The 27,697-nt window shown below is 44.8% G+C and overlaps 1 protein-coding gene across 4 annotated transcripts in view; it reads left to right on the top strand.

The window, feature by feature from the left end:
* The window catches only part of MAPKBP1 (mitogen-activated protein kinase binding protein 1), a 921,590-nt gene that overhangs the window by 386,877 nt on the left and 507,016 nt on the right, over positions 1–27,697 (top strand). For all 4 annotated transcript variants that reach the window (XM_086937231.1, XM_086937232.1, XM_086937229.1 and 1 more), the window contains one exon: positions 23,682–23,739. In XM_086937231.1, coding sequence (XP_086793357.1) covers positions 23,682–23,739 — 58 coding nt within the window. The remainder of the gene's footprint in view (positions 1–23,681; positions 23,740–27,697) is intronic.

Below are 27,697 nucleotides of genomic sequence, written 5' to 3'. Positions count from 1 at the left end.
GGATTGACGCTGGAGAACCATGAATCTCTCTTTCTGAGACCACACCACCACGTATGCTGGCTCTATGCTCCAATCGCAGCTGTCTTTCTTTATTCAAAGCAGAGCTCATAATACTCAACTAACTTCATGCTTTCCTCCCATCGCTAATCTCAACCGTACCTTTCCCAAAGGGCTAGACATTTAAAATTGACTGATTATTATTCACACTCAACTTCTACTAATAATTCGCATTCATGGATTCAAACAAGTCTATGCCAATTACAAAACCGGCTCAGTAACATTAGGGTCCAATTAGCTGCCTTGCCTCTTTAAAATCCTGAATAGAAAAACTTGTTACTGCAGAACCAGGAGACAAATGATGTCTTCCCCGACTTCCATCCAGCAGGTTTATCCGACCTTACACTTTTTACCCCAATTGTGGTTAGAGATTCCACCCCACTGAATAAACATATCTGGACTCTATCCCCCAGATTCATCAAAGTCCTGTTTTGCGAGTCCTTAATAGCGAATTTTAAGGATTCGCTATTAAAGACTCGCAAAACGGGATGCATGTAGAAACCGCAATAATTTTAGCAATTTATACAGCTTTCTTATTTGCGATTCGCTAATTGCTAATCGCAAATAAGGATTGGCTTTCCCATTCATTCCTATGGGCCTAAAGGCCCATAGGAATGAATGGGGAGTCATTCCTTATTTGCGATTAGCAATTAGCGAATCGCAAATAAGGAAGCAATTCCAAGGGTGCCAGGGTGTCCAAAGGACACCCTGTTGCACCCCTGAAATGGTAATGTCCACTGGTGTTGCGCACACACGTCCCAAGGACGTGTGTGTAACATACAACTTAGAAAAATGCACTAAAGTGCATTTTTCTAAGTTTTTGCTATTTACCACGTAGTTAGACTTCGCGGTAAATAGCGGCCCCAGATAGAGATTTCGCAATTCAAAAATGGTTCATGAATTGCATTTAAGGAATCTCAAATTGAGATTCCTTAAATGCAATTAATCGCAATTTAGCAATTTCTAGATTTGCGATTTTTGCATTTGGGAGGACGCATCCCAAATGCAAAAATAGCGCTTGCAAAGGGCCAGATTCTCAGAGTCTGGCCCTTTGCGAGCCGATTCTGGTTTGATGAATCTGGCTGTATGAGTCTTCATAGATCCTAAAATGTCCGCAACACTTCAAGCTGATGCTTCAGTTAAATGATGTTGCTTCTGTGGTCACCTGCAAAATTATATTTTTGCATGTCGTCCTATTTGTTTTTTATTATCGCGTGTAAATCCAAAGCTCTGTACAAAATATGAAACAGTACAATTGGGGAGATGATAGAGGCAACCACTACAACCACAGAATCACAGGGAGACTGAGGAAGCTAAAAGAAGTACTTTCAAAACGTTTTATCAAGCAGAGTAGATGAACGTCAATCATGAAAAGGAAAGTCCTTCCATAGATTAGGTGCAAGTAAAATAAATAACTGAAAACTAGATTAATCGCAATATGATCTCATGTCAGATAAAAGGTGTAAAGAGAATGAGTATGAGAGTCGAAAGTACATAAATAAGAATGGGTCATGGGGTGAACATTTTCTAAGACTAATAAGAAGGAAAAAGTGAGATTGAAAATACATAGGAAGACATCGGAGCTGTTTGGGACAAGGAGAAACGTATGCTTGACGAGGAAGAGAGACTAGAACATGACTGTATGAATATTACATATACTGAAGTGGGACAGTAATATATTTGGGCAGGCCGACATGAATGGAAAAACAGTAGTTAAGACGAGAAAGAACAAAAATGTTTTGAGAGACAAAATGATGGCGAAAGATCTGCTTCTGTCCACATTACAGATATTAATGTGTCCACTTTCAGTAACTGAGGAGATCTTTTGTGAAAATTTGAGTAAACTATGTGCAACAGTCTGTAGACAAATTGAGGTGATATCTCATTTATAAATGCCTGCATCTGCTAGCAAGAACACCCTAAAAGTACCAACAATTCCGGAAAGGGTAAATGGTTAGCTGTCTGAGGCCCTCGCCCTTGTAATTAGTTTATTCCTGCTATTCAATTTGTGCTAAACAATTTATCATTTACCACTGAATGAACATATCTATCCGGACAAAAAGTTAGAATCTAGCAGGCTATTTAAGACTGGGTGCTGCATAAGGGGTTAACATGTTAAAGACATTAGTCTACACCCGGGCTGATTTGTAATGTCTATTAGACTAATATCAGTACAGCGACCATCCCAGCATCCTGGAAAGAATGACTGTTTAGAGGACGTCAGTGCCTTCCAATTAGAACTTGGTGTCATGTTATTTATATAATACCCCATATCGTGGAATCCTAATAAACATCATCCACAATTTGTATGAAACAATGCTTCATAATATGTAATCGACTCATTTTATTTCTGTTCTGATTCAGAATATCCGATCTATAAAAAAAACTGCCAACACTTGTTATACAAAAAGTCACTCGCCAACTTAGGGCTCACTTATTTCTTCTTCAAGCGTATTGTGTTTCCATCATAAAAGTTATCTGTTTTTTTTATCATTGACTTTTGCAGATATGCATTTCATGACAGCTTTAAATTGAAAAATGTCTTTGAATTGAGAACGTTTGCCAGTCCCTGGCCTGTGCTAATGTAACAGGTAATTAGGCAGCAACTTCTGGCATGGGTCGAGGGGTTAGATGCTTTGCAAATGGGCAGCCTTGTGGCAGAATGCCTAGAAAACATTGCACAACGTATGTATATTCTAAAAGTTCAAATGCAGGTCTATTGCAAGCTTGTAATGTTTATTTTCTCCACACCTGAATACCTATTAGGCTACTTTCAACATTTGTTTGGTCGAGATTTTTAGACAAGAATGGCCTTTCAGGAATGCATGTCTGGCACATCTCGTGTCCTTCCCTGCATGTCGGTTTAACGTAAACTTTATTTTTGTGTGCAAAAATAATTATGTTTTCCGAGTTGATTACTCAAACATCCAGTCAAGCTTGTTTATAAATGCATAGTGAGAAAAAAAAACCAGAAAGCCTAGGTGTTTATATTCTCAACAAACAATACCGGTAAAACCATCAAAACCTGTGGCTTTAAGAATATTGTTGCAACTTTCAGACTAGATCTTGCATTTCACTGAAACAAAAAGCAACAGCTCTTAACTAGGCACCACCAGAGTGACTGTCAATAGCTGTACAGAGGCTGCAAATAACTGCGTAAAGTACAAATTAGATAAGTAGAACGTAAATGTTTACGCATAATATGAAAATGTTTATATGCCATTATAGGTTGCAATGTGATATAATCCCTACTCAAACAAAACAAACTAATTTGTATCCAGTGATATTACAGGGAACCCCCAGGGACGACCACGGATATTCATCCAGAGTCACGAACAGCAGCATCAAAACGTGACTTTGAGCTTGGGCACTTTTGAGACCGGCCTTACTTGGAGCTGGCACGTTGTGGTAGCCTCACGTGCAACTCTGCCACCTTTGCGAGATTGTCCCTGCTGTCTGAAAGTGGCCTGGTGATGCGGGAGGGCACAGTGCCCTCACCACAGGGACTCAGCCACCAGCTCTCCTAATGCACATCGCCCAAGCTAATGACAAGCCTTCCCGGGGCAGGTTGGGACGACTCCTCTGTCTACCAAGTACCAGCGGGTGCACCCTACTGGCAGCAGTTTCCTTACTGCGCCGCCCGCGTGCCCTGCACAGCGCCTCTGTCCCTACCACGCTCGCACTAAAGTTTCAGGAATGCTGCCAGGCAGAAGTTGTGGCAGAGTTTCATATCTCCCTTAGTTACCTGCTGATGTACCCGTCTTCGTCCCCGTCGCACGTCTGGAACAGGCGCCTCATGCGCTCTTCCTCGCCAGTGCTCGAAGTGTCGCTGCTGCCGCTACTGCTTCCCACCGGCTCAGTCGCCATGGCCCCGCTGCCCTCGGGACGTTGCGCCTCGCCCTGGAGGAGAAGCACTGCATCCAGCAAAGCAAGCTGCAACCAACGGCACAAAGCAGGGTCAGGCGCGCGCTCCGCTGGCCCCCGCTGTCAGCGCAGCTGGAGCCCTTTGGCAAGCGCGTGCGAGCAAAACCTTCACAAGCACACTCCTTCGCGGCTACTTTAGAGGGGGTTCGGGCCGCTGAGCGCATGTGCTTGTTTTTGACGGGGAAAGGGGGGAGTGACAGACTGAGAGTAGTGAGGAATGTACAGAGGGCAGAGCTGCAAAAGTGTGAGTGATGCGCTACTGCTCACAGCTGCGGAGCACGGAGCTGGGCTCGGGAGGCAGCAGCCCCCAGCTGCGACCGTCCCATGGAAACCATAACTCGCAGTGGAGAGCAGAAAAACGTGATTTATGCCTTGGATGACGAGGCATGGAGGCAAATTGCTGCGGGGGGGGGGGGGGGGCGGGACTGAGGAGACCTGCGGGCGGAGGGAGGGGGGAAGGAAGCGGGAATGAGGAGAGCTGCGGGGGGAGGGAGGGGGGAAGCGGGAATGAGGAGAGCTGCGGGGGGAGGGAGGGGGGAAGCGGGAATGAGGAGAGCTGCGGAGGGAGGGGGGGAGCGGGACTGGAACAGAGCAACTGGTCGTTTCGCGATTCGGGGGCGTGTTTGCGTGCTCTCCCCTTCCCATTGGCTGGAAGGTAAAATTCCAGCCAATGGGAAGAGGAGAGGGCGGTACTTAAAAAAAGACCCAGAAACGCCCCCGAATCGCGTCAAGGCGGGCCCTGAACTCAGTGACGCTCCTCTCCTCCAATGGCTGGCCAGCATTTACGAGGCCAGCCAATGGAGAAGAGGGGCGTGTTCAGGCTCCGTACTACTAACAAAAGATTTCGGCTCCGCCTACCCACTGCTTATGCAGTGGGACGGTAGCCGAAACCTAAAAAGGGGAAAGAATGGACCCAAAGTGTTACAGACCCATTTCTTTGCTGGACTCCATGATGAAGGTGGCGGGGAGAGTCCTGCTGAATCAACTGCAGATATGGGCTCAGGCAAATAACACCTTATCCAAATTTCAATATGGATTTGTCTCTGGCCTTGGGACAGTGGAACAATGCCTCAACTTAGCTTTGATTACCGATAAATATGTGACGGCAAAAGGGTGTAATTTATATATGACCTTCGTGGACTTAAGCTCTGCTTTTGACTGCCTTAACCACTCTATACTGTGGTCTACCCTTACCGCCATGGGAGTTGATCCCAATATACTTGCTTTCATAAAAGAATTGTACCGTGGAGCTGGGGCCAAGGTTCGCTACGGCAAGGATGGGAGTTGCACGAGCAAATTCCCCATCAAAAAGGGGGTTAGACAGGGTTGCATCCTCGCCCCTTTTCTTTTTAATTTATATATAAACAGCGTCGCCGACTGCCTCGCAAAATTGGACGTTGACTACCCTAGAATAAAAGGCCTGGCAGTCCCAATTCTCTTATATGCGGACGACGCCGTTATTATGTCAAGGACACAATTAGGGCTACAAAAAGCACTGTCAGCCTTCTCAACATTCATGGGCGAGAGAGGTCTAAAGATCAACGTAAGTAAAACATTTACTATGTGTTGTAGTAAAAAGAAGAAGACTTCATGCAACACGTTTATTAACGCATCCAAGATCTCTCTCACAAAAACTTTTACTTACTTGGGCATACTCTTTAACAGCAAAGGGTCATGGAAAAATGCTATTCATACCCGTAACTTGGCTTTCATAAGACAAATCGGAGCCCTAAAGAAATTTGCCACAAAACTAGGTGGGAAACCGGTAGGGATCCTGTTGGATATATTTGTAGCTAAGTGCATTCCCACTGCAACATATGGGGCTGGAATCTGGGGTCTGGCGGATTGTGGAGAGATACAAACCAGCGAGAATGCATTCTTAAAATACCTGCTGGCTGTGCCACGATCAACTTCCACCACAGTCTGCCACAACGAGCTTGCCCGTGTACATATCTCGGACACAATTAAAACCGCACCAATTCTTTTATGGCACAAAATATGGACCTCGGAAAAAACTGTGCTAAACCGAGATGTGATCATGGACTGCATGGCCTTAAGTGACTCAAGAAAAATATCCTGGCTCGCTTACGTGCGGAAATTCCTAACATCTCTGGATTTAGCGGATTTATATGCCAACCCGACCCTATGCACAACCATTCTAAAAAAGGACCTTAAGGCCCGCTGTTTAGGTTTACTTGAAGACAGGCGCTCTTATATTGAAGGTAACAAACTATCGATTGCCCATCACAAGCTCCTACTTCATGATGTTGGCATTCCCTCCTATCTTTCTCCGCATATTCCAACCTACACGAGAATGCTGCTAACAAGGATGAGGACAGAGTGCTTCTACCGCCTATTAACATTTCCCACCACTAATGACTGGTCCACTAATCTGGCGGTCTGTCCTTGTGACAATACCTCTAAGCAATCCAATATCCACGTCCTTTTATTCTGCAAATATTACGATTGGGGTAGAAAGAAGCATCTCCTACCACTTTTGAAACAATGGGGTCTAAGACAGTGCAGACCAGCCTTACTCAAGCTCTATATGCTCGAAGATGAACACACCATTACTGTAGCTGCTAGCTTTCTGAAATTTGCAGTAAGGTGCAGAGCATCTATGAATTGATTGTCCTCTGAATCTGATATACCTTTTTAAAAAAATTTCTTTAAAGTCGTTTCTTATCGTTTATGTTTACTTTAATACTAGGTCTGAGTTAAATTCTTTTTATTATGCTGTATTAAAATGTGCTTTTATGATTTTCCTTGCTAAAATCGAATAAAGCTACTTTTGAAATTGAAAATTGAAAGCTGATACTCCTCATGAGAGATGGAGCTTTCTCCAATGTAATTCTTCCTGCTTGATTCTATCTGGGGTAAGGCTAGATTAAGTATCACAACTGGCTCCTATGTCTAGTTCTATCCAGACCCAAACAACGGAATTCAACCTCCTTTTCAATGAGAAAGTAATATGCAACGGACCAATATTGTTCCAGCAGTGGAGAGAGTTTATCTCCGTGGAAATGGTATCCTGAAACACTCACCTTTGCCGCCACCGCCGAGAGTCAGTTGCAGGCACAATCAGCAGCAGGGAGCACCAGGGAGCTCCAACAGCCACCGCCGCCACCGCCAAGAGTCCCAAGGCACCGGACTCCGCGCCGCCGCTCCGGGAGACCACAAATCCCGGCAGGCAACGCGGCGGCGCGTGCAGAGTGACGCGCCTCGCGCCCAGAGAGCGCCAACGAGGGGATAAAGACCGGCAAACCCGGCAGAGCGGGGGGAAACACTCACCTTTGCCGCCACCGCCGAGAGTCAGTTGCAGAAAAAAAAAAATCAGAAAAAAACAGGGGTGGCTGGGCCCAATGGGAAGGAGGGTAGGCAGGGCCACACTATTATGGATTAGAAAGAATTGCCTATGCCTCACAGCTTAGTTAAAGTACACACAAGTTTAGGTACAAGTAAACCACAATTTATTAGTTTACTCTAAACAATTGATGTTTTCAATTTATATTTACTTTACAAACACAAAGGAAAAGTTCAAAATATGCAGAACTAAGATCGCTATCAACTTTACGTCTTAGCCATATGCCGCTTCATAAACATTTAGAGAAACCAAACAATAAACCAAACATATATTTGACATTTGACATTTGACGAAAATAAACTTCTTAACAACACAACAAATTCAAACAGATGGACATAAATAACCTTATGCATTTACGAATGAAGGAAAACTTTTTACAACCAATCATAGAAACACGGGGAGATCACAGAAGAACAAATTGTTTTCAAGAATTGGTTCAACTCCCACAGCCTGAACAAGATAAACTCAATAGAATATCAGGAATATAGCATATTTCTGCGTCACTAACACTGGCCACCTGGCCAAGAAAAGAGGGGGTGCCGACGCGTTTCGAATCCTGATTAAGGATTTACAGGATTCTCTTCAGGGCAGTGTCAGTCTAGTCCATGGGAACTGTTTAAAATGAAGAACAAAGCACAAAATGTTTATTAAAAAGGGGTCCTCAAGCCACTACTCTTGGGCCGACTCGAGTGCCAGAGCAAAACATACCTTATGTTTATTCTGCCCACGGTCAGTCTTGTTTAGGAAGAAATGTCGTCTAGGCTCTGTGGTCTGCAATGTAACAGGGTAATAGGTATATTAAGTCCTATGTGCGAACACGGGGCATGCTACCCAAAAAAACAGGTTAAACTGTTATTTGTTTACCTTAGTTAGCTGTGTGGTTCTGTGCGATGTCTTTGTCCATAATGGGGGGTTTTAAAAAAAGTGATCTGCAACGAGTAGACAGAGCGCGTGTAAGTCGGTTGCACACAATCGGCGCGTGTAAGACAATTGCACACACTGATGCGTTAAAGATTGGGAACCGCGTGACTACGTTCACTTACTTGGAAATCGGTCCGCGAAGACCGCAGTTGGAGTTCTAGTTCTGGCAACGTTTTATCCACAATAGTGACCCGTTTAGTGGATCTGGGGGGTTAAAACAGAGGAACGTGTAAGTTCATTAGGGCGCTATCTTTCGCTGCTTTGGGAGCAGCAGAGTTCACAATTAGCAGTTTCCTTGCTTACCGCAATTATTCTGGTACTTCGCAGAGCGTACTCGCTACAGAACAGCAGACAGGGAGATGTGAATGTCCCTGGCAAAAGCCGGTTTGGAGATCCCAGACCATGTGGTTCTTGGCAGACCAATCAAACAGACCAACCGAGATCTGGTGCTTTATGGGACATGTAGTTTAAGGCAGACCGCTCCAGTCTTTTAAGAAGATTGCAAGTGCATTCTGGGGCATGTAGTCTCTAAACAGGAAAAGGGGGGGTTTATGCCCTATTAATTTCGCTGAGACTGTTTAGGCCTTTGGTAACACTGTCGAACTTGAGGATTAAATACGCTTCCTTACGCAACAACATCGCGTCAACGTCTTGGCAGCGTTTCGGATCAATCCATGCTAGTGTGGTCCATTTGAAATCGTTCTCAGTGTGGCCATTGCTGATGAAATGTTCCACCATGGGAGCAGTCAGCACTTTTCTCTTTAAGCGGGATCGATGTTGGGTAATCCGCGCATTGATGGGCTGATTAGTTTTGCCTATATAAACTCTGTTACACGGGCATACCACCGCGTAGACGACATTGCGAGTTTTGCAATTCGTGAAGCATTCATGCTTCCATTTGATACCATTGTTGATGAACGTGTCGCCTTCTAGCGTGTTGGAACATGACACACAATTGCCACATTTGTGGTGCCCACAAATTGGTTTGAGCTTCCACTGCGCAACAAGGTCACTTTTAGGTTCATTGATGTGACTGTCTGCCTTGATTAAGTGTTGGCCTATGCTCCTATTTTTGCGCATGGCGAAGATGGGTTTAGAGAGAGGATGGACCAAAGACTCCAATAGATGCCAATTGTTTCGGATTATATTCTTGAATTGGTTTGTATGTTGCCCAAATGTTGTAACGCAAACCAATTGTTCCAAATCTTTTCTTTCCTTCTTTTCAAACAATGTTTCTCTAGGGGTGAATTTGGCTCTGTTTTTAGAATGTTTCAACAGTTTTTTCGGGTATCCTCTCTCTGCCATCTCACTGCAGAATCTTGTAGCATGGCAGTCGAAGTCACATAAATTAGTACAATTTCGCCTGATCCTCAATAATTGCCCGTAGGGCAAATTGTTTTTTAGTGATTGAGGATGCGAACTGGTGTAATGCAAAATTGTATTGCGGTCAGTTGCCTTTTTATGCAAGGAGGTAATCAACTTAGCCTCACTGATGCCTACGGTAACGTCCAGGAATGTCATTTCTTTGGGGCTTGAATTTAAAGTGAATTGGATATCTGGGTGCCTAGAGTTCAACCACAGATGGAAGTGCTCGAGATCGGTCCGGCTCCCCTGCCACAGGAGCCAGACGTCATCTATATATCTCAGCCATTGGGTTATATGGCCTGAGAACGGGTTGTTATTCAAGACAAATCTCTCCTCATATTGTGCCATGTACAGCACGGCCAACTCCGGTGCATAGGGACAACCCATGGCTGTCCCTTTGATTTGAACAAAAAAGTCGCTCTCAAACTTGAAATAATTGTTGCGGAGAGTGATCTCCGCTAGCGCCACAATAAAGTTAGTTGGCACCCGATGGGGTCTGGCTCTTTGCTCTAAATAAAGTTCAATGACCTCCAGGGCCTCATCCTGCGGTATCTGGGTGTATAGTGAGGCGACATCTAGTGTCACCATCAACTCAGTATGTTCATTAAATGCATGCCCTTCAATTAGTTTGATGAATGCTGTTGTGTCACTGAGATGTGAACGTACCTGTGCTATGCAAGGTTTCAAAAAGAAATCGATATATTTCGATAACGGTTCAAGCACTGAATCGCATCCCGACACAATCGGTCTACCGGGGGGTGCATTCTCGTTCTTATGTATCTTCGGTAAGAAGTACAGAATGGGAGTGCGTGGCGTTTTTTTGTTCAAAAATTCATGTTCTTTTGGCCCTAGAAAGCCTTCGTCCAGGCCTTCCTTGGTAATCCTAGTTATTTTATCCTGGATAGCGTGGATGGGATCCTCTTTTGAGGGTCTGTACCAGTCCCTGTTGTTCACATGCATTTGGCCTTCAGCAAGGTACATAGGCCGTGGCCAAAGGACCACTGCCCCGCCCTTGTCAGCTTGTTTTATGACTATTGAAGTGTCAGATTTAAGATCACTGATGGCTTTTTGTACACCTTTACTGATGTTGTTTTTCACAAAACTGGTTTTCTTTTCAAGTTTGGTGAGGGAAGACAGTACAGCTTGCTCAAAGGCAATGACTTGTTTCGGGATATTCAAGGTTGGAGTGAACCGTGACTTCACTCTGAGTCCAGTTGTTTCCTGCGTTGACGTTACCTCGGCATCAGCGAAGAAAGTTTTTAACCTCACCTTGCGACAAAAATCAAGTGCTTCCAATTTAAGTTTCGTAAAATCCGTTCTAGTTGTTGGAACGAATTTGAGGCCCAGGTTAAGAAGCATCCAGGGGCGGCCAAACGCGACCACGTTTCAAGCAACCATGGCAGATGAGAACTCGCAACAAAAACTACAAGAGGCCCAGGTTAAGAAGCATCCAGGGGCGGCCAAACGCGACCACGTTTCAAGCAACCATGGCAGATGAGAACTCGCAACAAAAACTACAACAACAACTAAACCTGTCCACTATTGTCAACCTTTCTAATAAGGAATTATCTAGGGAAGAGGAAATGCTTCTTAACCTGGGCCTCAAATTCGTTCCAACAACTAGAACGGATTTTACGAAACTTAAATTGGAAGCACTTGATTTTTGTCGCAAGGTGAGGTTAAAAACTTTCTTCGCTGATGCCGAGGTAACGTCAACGCAGGAAACAACTGGACTCAGAGTGAAGTCACGGTTCACTCCAACCTTGAATATCCCGAAACAAGTCATTGCCTTTGAGCAAGCTGTACTGTCTTCCCTCACCAAACTTGAAAAGAAAACCAGTTTTGTGAAAAACAACATCAGTAAAGGTGTACAAAAAGCCATCAGTGATCTTAAATCTGACACTTCAATAGTCATAAAACAAGCTGACAAGGGCGGGGCAGTGGTCCTTTGGCCACGGCCTATGTACCTTGCTGAAGGCCAAATGCATGTGAACAACAGGGACTGGTACAGACCCTCAAAAGAGGATCCCATCCACGCTATCCAGGATAAAATAACTAGGATTACCAAGGAAGGCCTGGACGAAGGCTTTCTAGGGCCAAAAGAACATGAATTTTTGAACAAAAAAACGCCACGCACTCCCATTCTGTACTTCTTACCGAAGATACATAAGAACGAGAATGCACCCCCCGGTAGACCGATTGTGTCGGGATGCGATTCAGTGCTTGAACCGTTATCGAAATATATCGATTTCTTTTTGAAACCTTGCATAGCACAGGTACGTTCACATCTCAGTGACACAACAGCATTCATCAAACTAATTGAAGGGCATGCATTTAATGAACATACTGAGTTGATGGTGACACTAGATGTCGCCTCACTATACACCCAGATACCGCAGGATGAGGCCCTGGAGGTCATTGAACTTTATTTAGAGCAAAGAGCCAGACCCCATCGGGTGCCAACTAACTTTATTGTGGCGCTAGCGGAGATCACTCTCCGCAACAATTATTTCAAGTTTGAGAGCGACTTTTTTGTTCAAATCAAAGGGACAGCCATGGGTTGTCCCTATGCACCGGAGTTGGCCGTGCTGTACATGGCACAATATGAGGAGAGATTTGTCTTGAATAACAACCCGTTCTCAGGCCATATAACCCAATGGCTGAGATATATAGATGTCGTCTGGCTCCTGTGGCAGGGGAGCCGGACCGATCTCGAGCACTTCCATCTGTGGTTGAACTCTAGGCACCCAGATATCCAATTCACTTTAAATTCAAGCCCCAAAGAAATGACATTCCTGGACGTTACCGTAGGCATCAGTGAGGCTAAGTTGATTACCTCCTTGCATAAAAAGGCAACTGACCGCAATACAATTTTGCATTACACCAGTTCGCATCCTCAATCACTAAAAAACAATTTGCCCTACGGGCAATTATTGAGGATCAGGCGAAATTGTACTAATTTATGTGACTTCGACTGCCATGCTACAAGATTCTGCAGTGAGATGGCAGAGAGAGGATACCCGAAAAAACTGTTGAAACATTCTAAAAACAGAGCCAAATTCACCCCTAGAGAAACATTGTTTGAAAAGAAGGAAAGAAAAGATTTGGAACAATTGGTTTGCGTTACAACATTCGGGCAACATACAAACCAATTCAAGAATATAATCCGAAACAATTGGCATCTATTGGAGTCTTTGGTCCATCCTCTCTCTAAACCCATCTTCGCCATGCGCAAAAATAGGAGCATAGGCCAACACTTAATCAAGGCAGACAGTCACATCAATGAACCTAAAAGTGACCTTGTTGCGCAGTGGAAGCTCAAACCAATTTGTGGGCACCACAAATGTGGCAATTGTGTGTCATGTTCCAACACGCTAGAAGGCGACACGTTCATCAACAATGGTATCAAATGGAAGCATGAATGCTTCACGAATTGCAAAACTCGCAATGTCGTCTACGCGGTGGTATGCCCGTGTAACAGAGTTTATATAGGCAAAACTAATCAGCCCATCAATGCGCGGATTACCCAACATCGATCCCGCTTAAAGAGAAAAGTGCTGACTGCTCCCATGGTGGAACATTTCATCAGCAATGGCCACACTGAGAACGATTTCAAATGGACCACACTAGCATGGATTGATCCGAAACGCTGCCAAGACGTTGACGCGATGTTGTTGCGTAAGGAAGCGTATTTAATCCTCAAGTTCGACAGTGTTACCAAAGGCCTAAACAGTCTCAGCGAAATTAATAGGGCATAAACCCCCCCTTTTCCTGTTTAGAGACTACATGCCCCAGAATGCACTTGCAATCTTCTTAAAAGACTGGAGCGGTCTGCCTTAAACTACATGTCCCATAAAGCACCAGATCTTGGTTGGTCTGTTTGATTGGTCTGCCAAGAACCACATGGTCTGGGATCTCCAAACCGGCTTTTGCCAGGGACATTCACATCTCCCTGTCTGCTGTTCTGTAGCGAGTACGCTCTGCGAAGTACCAGAATAATTGCGGTAAGCAAGGAAACTGCTAATTGTGAACTCTGCTGCTCCCAAAGCAGCGAAAGATAGCGCCCTAATGAACTTACACGTTCCTCTGTTTTAACCCCCCAGATCCACTAAACGGGTCACTATTGTGGATAAAACGTTGCCAGAACTAGAACTCCAACTGCGGTCTTCGCGGACCGATTTCCAAGTAAGTGAACGTAGTCACGCGGTTCCCAATCTTTAACGCATCAGTGTGTGCAATTGTCTTACACGCGCCGATTGTGTGCAACCGACTTACACGCGCTCTGTCTACTCGTTGCAGATCACTTTTTTTAAAACCCCCCATTATGGACAAAGACATCGCACAGAACCACACAGCTAACTAAGGTAAACAAATAACAGTTTAACCTGTTTTTTTGGGTAGCATGCCCCGTGTTCGCACATAGGACTTAATATACCTATTACCCTGTTACATTGCAGACCACAGAGCCTAGACGACATTTCTTCCTAAACAAGACTGACCGTGGGCAGAATAAACATAAGGTATGTTTTGCTCTGGCACTCGAGTCGGCCCAAGAGTAGTGGCTTGAGGACCCCTTTTTAATAAACATTTTGTGCTTTGTTCTTCATTTTAAACAGTTCCCATGGACTAGACTGACACTGCCCTGAAGAGAATCCTGTAAATCCTTAATCAGGATTCGAAACGCGTCGGCACCCCCTCTTTTCTTGGCCAGGTGGCCAGTGTTAGTGACGCAGAAATATGCTATATTCCTGATATTCTATTGAGTTTATCTTGTTCAGGCTGTGGGAGTTGAACCAATTCTTGAAAACAATTTGTTCTTCTGTGATCTCCCCGTGTTTCTATGATTGGTTGTAAAAAGTTTTCCTTCATTCGTAAATGCATAAGGTTATTTATGTCCATCTGTTTGAATTTGTTGTGTTAAGAAGTTTATTTTCGTCAAATGTCAAATGTCAAATATATGTTTGGTTTATTGTTTGGTTTCTCTAAATGTTTATGAAGCGGCATATGGCTAAGACGTAAAGTTGATAGCGATCTTAGTTCTGCATATTTTGAACTTTTCCTTTGTGTTTGTAAAGTAAATATAAATTGAAAACATCAATTGTTTAGAGTAAACTAATAAATTGTGGTTTACTTGTACCTAAACTTGTGTGTACTTTAACTAAGCTGTGAGGCATAGAGAGTCAGTTGCAGGCACAATCAGCAGCAGGGAGCACCAGGGAGCTCCAACAGCCACCGCCAAGAGTCCCAAGGCACCGGACTCCGCGCCGCCGCTCCGGGAGACCACAAATCCCGGCAGGCAACGCGGCGGCGCGTGCAGAGTGACGCGCCTCGCGCCCAGAGAGCGCCAACGAGGGGATAAAGACCGGCAAACCCGGCAGAGCGGGGGGAAACACTCACCTTTGCCGCCACCGCCGAGAGTCAGTTGCAGGCACAATCAGCAGCAGGGAGCACCAGGGAGCTCCAACAGCCACCGCCAAGAGTCCCAAGGCACCGGACTCCGCGCCGCCGCTCCGGGAGACCACAAATCCCGGCAGGCAACGCGGCGGCGCGTGCAGAGTGACGCGCCTCGCGCCCAGAGAGCGCCAACGAGGGGATAAAGACCGGCAAACCCCGCGTCGCGGGACGCGAGCGGGACGCCCCGGGCGAAGCCCGGGCAAAGGGCGGGCCCTCTTAGGCCCTCAGAGGCCTGAGGAGCCTGGCCTGGGCCAGACACCCTGCCAGTTTGCAAGTAGCCAAAGGACATCGAGACTGCAAAACTGTAAGTCGGCTAAAAACTTGCTGCCATATATTAGTATGAGTCCCTGAGATCTTGTTGTACTGAAATAGGTACTGGTCTTTGGCCTTAAGTTTATTCATTCCTCCTGTTTAGGGGGCCATTTGTTGGGTTTGCCATGAATCACCCTGAGACCAGAAGCATGGCAGCCGCTGGGGCAAAGAAATTAACAGGCACCTTAGATGACTTTATAGTACGCACACATGCTCTCATAGATGAAGGGATCATACTGATGGACAGAAGGGTGTCCCAAGACTTAGCTATGGCAAAACGTTCTTCTTTGGGCCATATTGCTCAAGCTTGCACACCCAATAATGTATCCGCTCCAAAAACACTTGTAATGGTACATAAGGGTCAGGGTTCTGATTTACCAGCCTCGCAGGAAGGCCTGGAAGCGACCCCAAATCTCTCCTTGTTGCTGGAAAATGGCCCAGTGGTAATTGAAAATGAAACTTCAGCTAGTACCCTGACTGAAAGGGGGAGGAAGGAGGGGGCAATCCCTAAACAAAAGAGTATTAAACAAAAGTCCATTAAAACGACCACTCGAAAAGGGAAAAAACCCCAGACTAGTAAAATCCATGACCCAATTCAGCTGGATCCAACACAGTCGAACGTGAGCACTAACTTAGATGCACACGCCGATATTAATGACACCGCAGGGGGGCCCCGGGTAAGCGTGGGCATAACACTAAGCCTGCCAGACGAAACCATCTTGGATAGTAGTCTGGAGGGCATTTTGGAACTAAGCGGGGTAGTTGACAATCAAGCGGGAGGGGGAGAGGACAGTAGTAGCCTAAGCATGGTTAATAGTAACATCTTTGCAATGCTAAAAATTCTTTTAGAACCTATTGAGGTTAGGCTACGATGTCTGGAAACAATATTGACTAACATCCATAAAGATATTAGTGCCCCTAGCTTTAATGTGAACAATAAAGTTCCTCCAAAAAAACCAACTATGAATAGACCTCCCACAGTTGCAAAAAATGATGTCATTATCAATCCACCATCAAACCCTACCACCATTCCACCTCCAAAACCCACCAATAATCTACTTCCAAAACCGACACCAATACCTAAAAATTTAACTACAACTGGTAAAGCAGCACCACCCACACAAACTCCCAAGGATAAAGCTAATGTTGAAAAAAGGGAGTCACGTAGAAACATACATCTACCACCAGAAGCCTCTCCATACGTGGTGGTCCTTACTGGAGTCCCACAACCTGATAATAAATCATATGAAAATAATGGGGGACTTATAAATAAAACAATACACTGGCTAAACGACAATTACCCTTTGCCACCAGCCCTTAAAAGTAATATTCTCATGGTTGAAAGGGCTCCTTGGGTGGGGTATAATAATAACAACAAAAAAAGGACACACGGTGATTGCGTGGTGATAACATTTGAGAATCCCCGCACCGCAGAATTTATTACATCGAGGCCCCCAAGAAATTATGGTCTGTCTATTGTGGCTAGGCCTTTATCCTTTTTTTATCCGGAGGGTGAACAACCGGATAATAGGTGGAGCTGGACCAGGGACAAACGATACAATGGTGGTAATACTGGTCAGGCTTTTGATAACAATTATCACAACACACAGTGGAATGGGAGGTTTGAAGATGGTTGGAACACTGTGAAACACAAAGGGAGGCCCCCTTACTCTTATCCTCAAGGCTATGACCTAGGGCACACAGGCATCCCGCAATTCCCTCCGTTCTTCCCATGTTACAACCGGTATGATTGTTTGGAAAGTGTGGATTGACTTCCCGAGACCAAGGAAGATGTCTTGCTGCCTAACAACTCTTTGGGCTTGGGTTTGTTAAGCTGTCCAAGGCCTGATGAAACCTTAGAAACACAGGGGGGGGATCAGTCTATACAAAGGAGCCTGGTCAGTAGACCAGGGGACAGTATAGATACCTCAACTGCAGGAAAAGATTATTGTAAGGTGCTTTTTTGGAATGTGGCTGGGCTAAAACAAAAGATTACCAATCCAACCTGGGATGAGGCCATTACCGACGTGGGAATACTAGCCCTCCAAGAAACTTGGGCTACCACCCCGATACATCTTAATGGCTATAAAACATACTTTACCCCGGCGGTGGGTGGAACATATGGGAGACCTAAGGGGGGGTTGACTGTATACATATCTAATCTCCTAGTATACGATAATATTTCTTTCTCCCCTGGATCCAGCTATTATCAAAAAATTGTAATTTACACAAGGAAGGGTCCAAAGATGGTTCTTTTTAATTTTTACAATAATTGTCCAGATGGCATGATTAAGGATGTACTTGACACATTAACTATAGAAATGCAAAATGAACTTGATAAGAGCAAGAGGGCTGAAGTTATGCTATTATGGGGGGGTGATTTTAATTGTACTCTCTGCAAAAAGGGCCAAAAGGGTATTTGTGGTTTAATGCTGGAACAAGATGTCAACTTAACCCATTTTGAACATACCCTATTAGGCGACTCACTAAATGAGATAATTTTTAACTTTAATTTTGGGTTTTCAAATGAGTTAGCACATCATACAATGCCATTTGTATCAACATTTGTTGGTCGGGGTGCCTCATCTACCATTGATTTTAATTTATGTACGCTCAGCTCTGCGAGCAGACTGATCAAAGCATATATCATGGACTTACCATTGAGTGATCACCTGCCACAGGTATTAAAACTAGAGAACCTATTTGCTGCAGCTGATATTAGAGAGGATCCGGACCAAATGGTCCAGGACGTGAGGTTGGGTGCTCAAAATGGTTACAACCTTAAATGGAGCAGACTGGTTCCGGATGATTTCCTGTATAAAATATTGAGTAAATGCATGAATAGTTTCTCGATCTGTTTAGATGATTACGCAGAGCATTGTGATATAATAACCCATTTTAATATTATCTCTAGTACTATTAAGGAAGCTTTGTGGGTTGAAAGGAAAAACTTTTTAAAGTCCAATAGGAAATGGTTCGATAGGAATTGCACTAGAGCCTTAACAAAGCTTAGACTTGCAATTCATAAAAGACCACGGGATGCAATCCTAATTAGAATTGCTAGGAAGGACTACAATTTAGCACTGAAGGACAGAAAGGCCTCGATAAAAAGGGAGGCTTGGGACAATCTATGCGCTGCCTCAAAATCAAAGGATCCGGCTGCTTTTTGGAGGGTTATTAATACCCCCCTTTTACATGAACAAAAAGCACGCTTGGAAATTGCTATCTCAGAAAATGAGTGGGTGGCTCATTTTTCCTCCCTTTATAAGGCTGTGGAACTAACCCCTGATATAGGCCAGGACGTGGGGTTGTTAAATTTAGACACTACTAGAACTCTGACTGTAACCCTCCCAGAAGTGATAGCTAGTTTGAAGGCGACTAAGGGGGGCAAGGCAGCAGGGCCAGACGGCATACCAGCTGACCTCTATAAAGCTAACATCGAACTATGGGGGCCTTTGCTGGTTCAGCTTTTTAATGCCGCCCTGGTAAATAGCCCAATCCCTACCTGGTTTACATCGGTAATAGTCCCAATCTTCAAAAAAGGGGACAGGCTAAGTTGTACTTGCTATAGGCCAATTTCTTTATTGGACTCTTCTATAAAAATTTTGGGGCGAGTGATTTTAGCAAAACTGCAGAGCTGGGCTGAGGATAATGGGGTACTAAGTGATTTTCAATTTGGGTTTCAAAAGGGTTTGGGGACCATTGAGCAAGGTTTGAATCTTTTCACCTTGCAACAGAAATACATAAAGGTTAAAAAACAACGTCTATACCTCACTTTCGTTGATTTAACATCAGCTTTCGACTGTGTGTCACACACTAAACTATGGTCAATTATGGCCGATTTGGGGATAGAAAATGCCATCATATGTTTTCTGAGAGAGCTTTATTCTGGGGCCACTGCTAGTGTCAGATACGGGAATAATGGTGAATGCAGTAGACAATTTGGGATTGGTAGGGGTGTGCGCCAAGGGTGCGTTTTAGCCCCCTTTCTATTTTTGTTATACATAAATGGATTGGAGAAGCATCTCGTGCAGGAGGGCAGAGACATGCCTATGGTGAGAGGTAGGCCTGTCCCTGCACTGATGTACGCTGATGATGCCGTCCTGATGGCACGTACAACAATGGCTTTACAAACTCTGGTTACAGCCTTTAACACCTTTATGCTTGGCTTAGATTTGAAAATCAATTGTTCTAAAACTTTATCAATGTTCTGTGGGCCCAGAACAAGTAAACATTTGAAGCCAATCTTCATAAATGCCAATCCCTTAGAAAGGACCCCTACCTTCCCGTATCTGGGCATATTGTTCCATGAAAGTGGCTCATGGACTACAGCAATCCATGCGAGATCTCTGTTATTTTCTAAGACTATTATGGCCCTAAAATGCTTTATGAAAAAATTAGGTAAAAAACCCATAAAGGAGATTTTAACTGTGTATAATGCGACCTGTATATCTGTAGCCACCTATGGTGCCGGATTATGGGGGTACTCAAAGGTTAATGCGCTTCAAATCATGGAAAACAAGTTTTTATGTCACATTCTGTCCGTACCCCAAAGTACTGCAAAATTGATATGCCATGCTGAACTGGGTATACCCTATATTACAGACACTATTAAAATTCAGCCAGTCCTCCTTTGGCATAGGGTTTGGACAAATGATGAATGTGTTGTCAACCGGGCTATTTTAAAGGACATCATGGTACTGGACAATATCAGTGACTTTAAATGGATAGGCTACGTCAAAAACTTTCTTGAAAAAATAAATTGCCTCCAATACTTTGAGGACCCGCAATCCATGGAATATATATCTAGAAGGGATTTGAAGAATCTATGTACGGTGTACCTCAAGGAAATGAGACACATAGAAGAGGCGAGAAAAAAGACTGTTTCCGCCCACCAGGACATTCTATGTGGAGAGAGATTGCAGCCATATCTTTCATTGTATATGTCCAACCATGAACGTTACCTCTTGACCCGTTTTAGATTGAATATTGTTTTTAGGACATTATCGTTCCCGTTGATGAATTGTTGGTCGAAGGATCTATGTCCCTGTCCATGTGATGAAGTATCCCATCAATCCGATATACACATATTATTTTTTTGTAAATTTTATACTCTTCCTCGAAAGAATCTTATCATCCCTATCCTCAAGGATCTAAATGTATATAGATGCCGCCTAGCGTTTACAGAGTGCCAGAAAATGGAAACTGTTTTTATGGTTGCCTCAATTGCAGAATTTTTAAAATTGGTTTTTAAGTACCGTAAATCAATTCGATCTGACTGATTGCTTTTATCGTATATATGAATTAATTTTGATGTTTTTCTTTTTTCTTGTGTTTTTAAAAAATAAGCATACTCCACCTCCTGTAAACTGCATTTGTCATGCTACTTTCATGGTTATCTTGCTTTTTAACCGAATAAAGTATTTTTGAATCTTGAATCTTGGTATCCTGAATGTGACCTTCATTCCTGTAACTTCTATAACAACCTTGATAGAGTAGATGATGGTTCTGCAATAAACAGCTCAATGTCTTTGAGTGCTTAACTGTCTTTACTACCAACATTCCAATTTAAACCCTTAATCTGGGAGTTGCCTTAAATTCAGAATGCTTCTGGATCAACTGCTAGCACAGTGTCTTTGGTTTTCTTGCATTGGACAATGAAACTAGCATTGAGGAATCCGGTAACCTGGTTTCACTGCAGTGTGCTCTATATTCGAGTCACCCACAAAAGAAATTCCGGTCCCAAACCAATTTTCTGCTGGTATCCAAATTGAAAAATCTGCTTATTAGTTGAACACTTTTCCATTGACCAGAGACCGCACTGCCATTGGCTTTATAATCCTAGCAAATTAAGGTACGTGGTGCCATGAGGCAGGGACCCCTATTGTTGGACTGTATCAAGAAAGGAACGGATTCTGTGTTAAATCGAGTTTGTTGTTTCTGGATTGCACTGCTTGTAAATTAAGATTGGGATGGCTTGTCTCTCCAGCGGAGAGTTTACCTAGGTTTATTGGGTCTGGAAGGAGCTTAGGCTTTAGTCCCCTTTTGAAATTTGAACTGCCTCCGCCCACTTTTTTCAGCCTATGTGCTGTGCAGCCCAGTACATTGGTATTTAGAGTAAGTCTTACCCCAGGGAAGTGAACTCTACTACCTGCTCTTTGGCAGCATCAATCCTCCTTCTCACTTTAATGTTTGCCTCCCGCTCCAGATTTTATTGTGCAACCCTCTGTGAACCCTGCGGCACAAAAAACAGGTTATCCAATTAATTACGATCAAAAGCCAGTTATTCAACACACCTAGATTTTATTCTGATGGATTAGGAACTAAACATGCTTGCAGTTTCAACAAGAATGTGCTTCTTAAAAACTTGTGCCAGCCTGAGGCCAGCTACATTTCATTCAGAGATTGGGAAATTATACTGCCTCCTTCTCTAACACCAGCTTCAAGGCACCTGTCCACCATCCATTCCTCATCTCTTCGCTGTTCTCGGGGGAGGCCGAAGGAAAGCAGCCTGAATCGCATTTCACTAACCCATCAGACACCTCCGTTCGGAGAACTGCTACTGACGCACATCCCACGCAAATACAGAACCAGAGAGACCAGTCACACCTTCTCCTACATCACTCCTAAAGCGACCTGCCATTACACATCATTGCCACCTCTTCAATAATAGTTCTACAAGAAACTAGCCCTTCAAATAGATTTCCTCTCGCCAAGCTACTCGTGCACCTGCTTTCAGCTGCAACATACCCTACCTTGTGATGGAGCACTTTACAAATGCACATAACCTAAACTGTTTTAAGTGTTCTGCTTCGCTTTGATTGTTTTAGGTTTTAGGTGATGTGATATGTGTTCCAATATTTTCTCCTCTGAACCAGACCGGAATAAGCTGTTATTTGACTTTCTGATTTCTAGAGCTGGCAAAGATTGTACTGAGCTTCGGTTTAAGCCTACCTGGAAACTTTACTACACACAGTGCAGTAATAATGCTAGAAAAGCAGGGATTCACACAGGAATCCTCTGGGTTCCTAGTCTCCAACAAAACCGAACGGACTGAGCAGAAAACATTGGTTTGCTAACCATTATCGGACGTCAAATTATTTTATCAAATGCATGAGAGGGGCGTGATAACAAATAGGTTCTCAACATTCTGAGCCAGACCCTTGACTTCTTGTTTGAATTGATGCCTTTCTCCTATGTCCTTAGGTTGCCGGCTGAGCATCTTAGTCATTGCTGTTCTCAGTCTTGTTACTCCTCTGTATCTGCATATAAGCATGTTCTTGTTTGTGCCAAAACTAGCACGACTGTAAATCATTCTGCGGAAAGCTCAAATGTACCTAGTAGGACGGTCTCATTGCAATGTACTGAGCATCCAAAGTAGGTGTGGTTCCTCCAGCATTAGTAGTAAGAAAGGACACCTTCAATCCGCCATAAAAATGACAGATGTCACAGGGAAACTGCCTTTACAATACAGGCTGAGCCATGTGTGCCGTTTACCCGCAAGCGTAGCCATGCTTGCCTGAACCACGAATTTGCCTTAACCACGCATATGCGTGGCTAAGGCATATAGTGGTCAAGTGTTCAGATTGACGAGGAGAAGAGGAAGCTTCTGAACAGGAAGCTCTAGCTGTGGACAGGTAAATGGGGCTGGGGGAGAGTTTGGGTGGATAGCTTTGTAGGGTGGGGTGGTTTTAGAGCTCAGGGCGGGGGGGGTCGGTACTTTTTGGAATGTGACAGGGTTTTAGGCCCCAGGGTAGTGGAAGGGGTAGTTTTAAGGACCGCGCAGGGATAGGTTTTAGGGCTCAGGGTGGGGGGCAGGAGTTGGGGTAGTTTTTGGTAGGGGGCAGCATTTTAGACTCAGGGTCGGGAGGATAAGTTTAAGGGCAGGCTAGGTTTTAGACCTGAGGGCGGGGATGGTGAGGTAGGGGGGTAGGATTTTAGGGTTTAGGGCAGGGAGTGAGGGTGTTGGGGTAGTGTTAATCTTTGCCATCCATACCTCTTTACCACGCAATCTTGTGGTAAAGGCATGTTTGATAAAGGCATGCGTGGTTTAGACGCATCAGTGTTAGGACAGCGTTGTAGACACACTCTTGGTTCAGCCATGCGTGCCTGTCCTACAACCAGTGCCACCCCCTGGAACTCCCGTTCCGGTAGCTTTATGTTTGGCCTCTTTCCCCCACTTGAACACAGTGCACATATATCCCATCTGTCTTGTATTTGATGCATAGAGTGGCACTAGTGTACAGTGTTAATCTAACTTCTCATGTTTATTTTGTCATTCCAGAAAAACCATCACAGCTCTCGCCTTCTCTCCCGATGGAAAATACCTGGTTACTGGTGAGGTGAGTCAGAGGTTTGGGGGCTCCTCTTGCTTTACTGCAAGATTTCATCTTGTTGGCTTTGGTCCAAGGCACCTGTAGAAGCCCTTTAGCATGGTTTACCTCTTCTGTCTTCCAGTCACTTATTCCACTGATAACATCACTCATCTGAAGGGCAGACTGAGGTCACTTTCAGTCAATGCAAAGATTAGACTCCCTTATTACCAGTCCTTGTTTTCTAGCAAGGTGTCTGAAATGGTGTTCAATGTTGCATCACAATTTGCTTTGAGGCTGCTCGGGGACCTAAACAATCTCGCTCTAGGCTCTAAAAAGTATGGTGGATATACTTTAGCCAAGGAATGTCCATGCAGCAAACCAGTTGCAGACAATCTGTTAAGAACTGTCTGCTCCTGGGACCATATTTGGAGCCACAGTAGCAGAGGCTGCATTTTTATTAAAATCCTCAATATAGCCCAGCCCTGCCAATAGGTGACCAATAAAGGAACTTGTGCTAGTGGGGACGGAGAGCAAATTCTTGAGGAAGCCATACTCTACAGTACCCAAGCCGCCTGAGTTGCCAATACCCTAGACCCATTTGAAGCAGCTGCGAGGCACTTGGCCCTGTAGATGACTGAGTTACTTCACAGCCTCAGTCCCAATCTGTTGGCAAATGGCCTACCTCCCAATCTGTTGGCAAAGTTAAACACTGCCGCCACAGTTTTTAGGTTTCGCCTGGCGAACAGCTGCGCAAGCAGCGTTTCGCGCAGGCAAACTTGTTTTGCAGTATGGACAAAAGTCCCGCCTCTGTTTCCCATCGGCTAGCTCCATAAATGGAGGCTAGCCATTGGGAAACAGAGGCGTCCGTCATTCTGCGAGGCGACTCGTGGGCGTTTCTGAGAATTTTTCTCATCCAGCCCCTTTTCGGACGTCCGTGCGGCGGTGGGCGGGGTTTCTTTTTTTGTTCGTCCATGTTTATTTGGGTCATGCTGCGGCCGAGGAAGTCCAGGTCCAGGTGAGTGCTTTCCGTGTGCCCGTTCGTTCCCGCACCCCCCTCCCACTGTCCGTGCTTTTCCCGCCCCCCCCCCTCCCGCTGTCCGTGCTTTTCCTGCCCCCCCCCTCCCGCTGTCCGTGCGCTCGTAGGTGCTTTTTTTTCTTTCCAGCTGCTGCTTGCAGCGAATGTCTTTAATCCCCCACAGCGCCGTGCATTGTTAAAACAAGTTTGCCAGAGAAGCGCTCTGTTTTCTTAGAAACCGTTTCTATTTTTGTTTTTAAGCAGATGGGATCACGCACCTGCTGCATTCCCCCGGAGGTTTTTCTGTCCACTGAAAAAAACACACATTCTTCAAATTCGATTGTTTTAAGAATGCATTGTCTTTTAAAAAAAAGAATAGGCCCTCTACAGCGCGGCCGAAAGAAGCCCGGCGTTATTCTATGCAGGGGTTGTGGGTGGGCGGCCTACAAATACTGCGGGAGTCTGACCTGGCTCCGCTCTGCCCCCTCACCCCTCCTACTTTACGTCTTATGTATTGTGTATGCAGGTCTACAGGGTATGTGACTATTAAATACTAACTTTCGGTGCACGTGTTTACATAAATTCCAGTCCATCCCAAGACGACATGGTCAGGCGTATATATTGGAATGTAGCTCTATTTTTTTCTCAGTTCTTTCGTTCATGTATTTCATTGGCTCTGCTTTGGGTGTTTGACTGAAGGATGGTCAGCAAAACACGATAGCTTGTTGTTTTGTTATTCACCCGTGCCCCCAAGCTAGTTATGTTTGTATGCTTAAAAAAAAAAAAAAAAGCAGGGAACAATGTGATTTTGCAAAGATGCTAACTCATTTTTGGTTGCTGGCTTTTGGTGGTGGTGTGGTGCATATATTTGGTAGAAAGTAAAGAGTTATGGGCTCTTGAATGTCCGTACACTCAAACATGAGTTACCTATGAACATTCTATTTCCAGCAGGGCTTTTAGTGGGCCGGGTCCACCCTGGTCTCGGACCCGTTAGTAATAAAAAACAAAAACACAGATTAACACGGGTATCTATGGGGCCCTATATTCATGTCCTTCACTGTACTGAGAAATAAAACTGATAATTTTCTGAAGAAAGTCGAAAAAACCATTAAAGTAGTGATTACGATTTTGTTCATATTTTTCTTAATCTTGCACCAAATTACCGTTAGGCTGGCCCATTATAGGGATCAGAAAAACTAGTGTTCAAGCGACGCCCCTAATTACATAGGCTGCACCTCTTTTAGAGCCTCCTTCCCCACACACCCTTTTTTGCATCCCTCTTAACCCCTTCGCTGCGGCGGCAATTCCGCCGCAGCGCTAGGGGGGGGGCCCGAGCGGCGCCCGCATGCTCGTGACGGAGCCGCTCCGTCACGAGCCGCGGTTGCGCTGTGCTCATGACGGAGCGGGTCTGTCATGGCCCCGCCTGCTTAATAGAACGCGCCACGCAGGCGCGAAATCAGCGCCACGCAGGCGCAGCGGCAGGGCCATGACGGAACCGCTCCGTCATGAGCATACAAAGGGTTAAAACCCTGACTCCCAAACATTCCGTTCAAGGCTCATTTTAAAGGACAAAACAAACAAAATGTGACGTTACAGGTTCTTGGATTAATCTCCCCCGCTGGTAGTTACACTGGGCTGCAGTGCAGCCTATTGTGTGTGCCTTTGTTCCCTATGCTACTACCTACATGGAAGAGCTTCGGGGTCAGTCCTGCTCCCATGCTCTCCCCCTCCTCTTATCTATAAGGTGGCCTGGCAGCGACTTCAATGGAGGCGGCAGATTAGGCGAGGGAACAGTGAGCCACAAATTCCTGGAGAGAGGGGTCACTCCACCACCGAGCAGCTGCGCCCCCACTCTCCAGATCTGCATAGCATTACTATTTTTTCTCTTTAAAAAACAACCTCTCCAAAAACTCTGTATTTTTTTTCCACTCTGTCAAACATTTAATTTCACGCCCAGCGTTCTGAATATGCTTAAAAATGCATATCTCCGGCGCACCTTTAAGCCGGAGAAACGAATGCAGAACGGAAGATAAAACTATGCGCTTTGCACCACAAGCCTATTACTTGAGGTATTTACATACAGTTTACCTCTGGAAGTTCCAAGCACTTTTTTATTCAGAAATAAAAATAAAACTGGATTAGATCCTTTAACTACAGTTACTGATTGAAAATATTTCTAGTTATGTATATATACATATATTTATATATATATATATATATAGATGCGCAGAGGGTAATATGCCACAATATGCCATTTATCATCATTGTTGAGTGTGGGGACGGCGAGGACAAGATTAGGCAGGGGCGTAGCTTAGTCTGTGAGATTCACAAGGTGTGAATCTCAAATTTCCCAACTAAAAAAGCAGTGGGCTGCAGGGTGGCATGACCACTAGTGAGGATGGACTGCTTCCACGAGGACCAGAGTCAGTGCTGATTTGCATTAGGAAGACCAATTGCTTAATTTTAGCCGGTGGTTTCCGGTGCTAAGCACCAGCACTTTGTACAGAACAGCCGCCCCCCCACGCTCCCTGACCCCATATTCTAATCGTACCTAACATCGCCTGCTGCTCGCATCGCACACAGCTGAATCGAATTGCTGCCGGATCTGGTATCGTTCACTCTGCCAGCTGTAACTTTTCTATCGTTTTGGTGTTTAACATCGCAGCTTTAATTAAATGTAATTTGCGAAAATCAAAGTCTCATAATCTAGCGATTTGAGACGCAGCGCCGCACTCTCTGCTCTGCATAGCGCATCATTTCTCAGGCTCATATTTACACGCTGGTAACATTGACTGCACACTCGGTGCTATTGCACATTTGCTGCCCCTGTTTAAATTTACCTCTGACCTCCATTTTGTTGTGGTTTCCCTTGGCCCGCCTCTCCTTCCCCGATACCGCCTCCCAGCTGCCCCTCCCATGCTCCGCCCCCCTCCACTATCCATTTAAGGCAGATGTCCCAACGCGCAGCGT

This window comes from Lissotriton vulgaris, chromosome 9 (genome assembly GCF_964263255.1).
Source record: "Lissotriton vulgaris chromosome 9, aLisVul1.2, whole genome shotgun sequence".
NCBI lineage: Eukaryota > Metazoa > Chordata > Amphibia > Caudata > Salamandridae > Lissotriton > Lissotriton vulgaris.
This window is presented reverse-complemented; position numbering and strand designations above follow the sequence as displayed.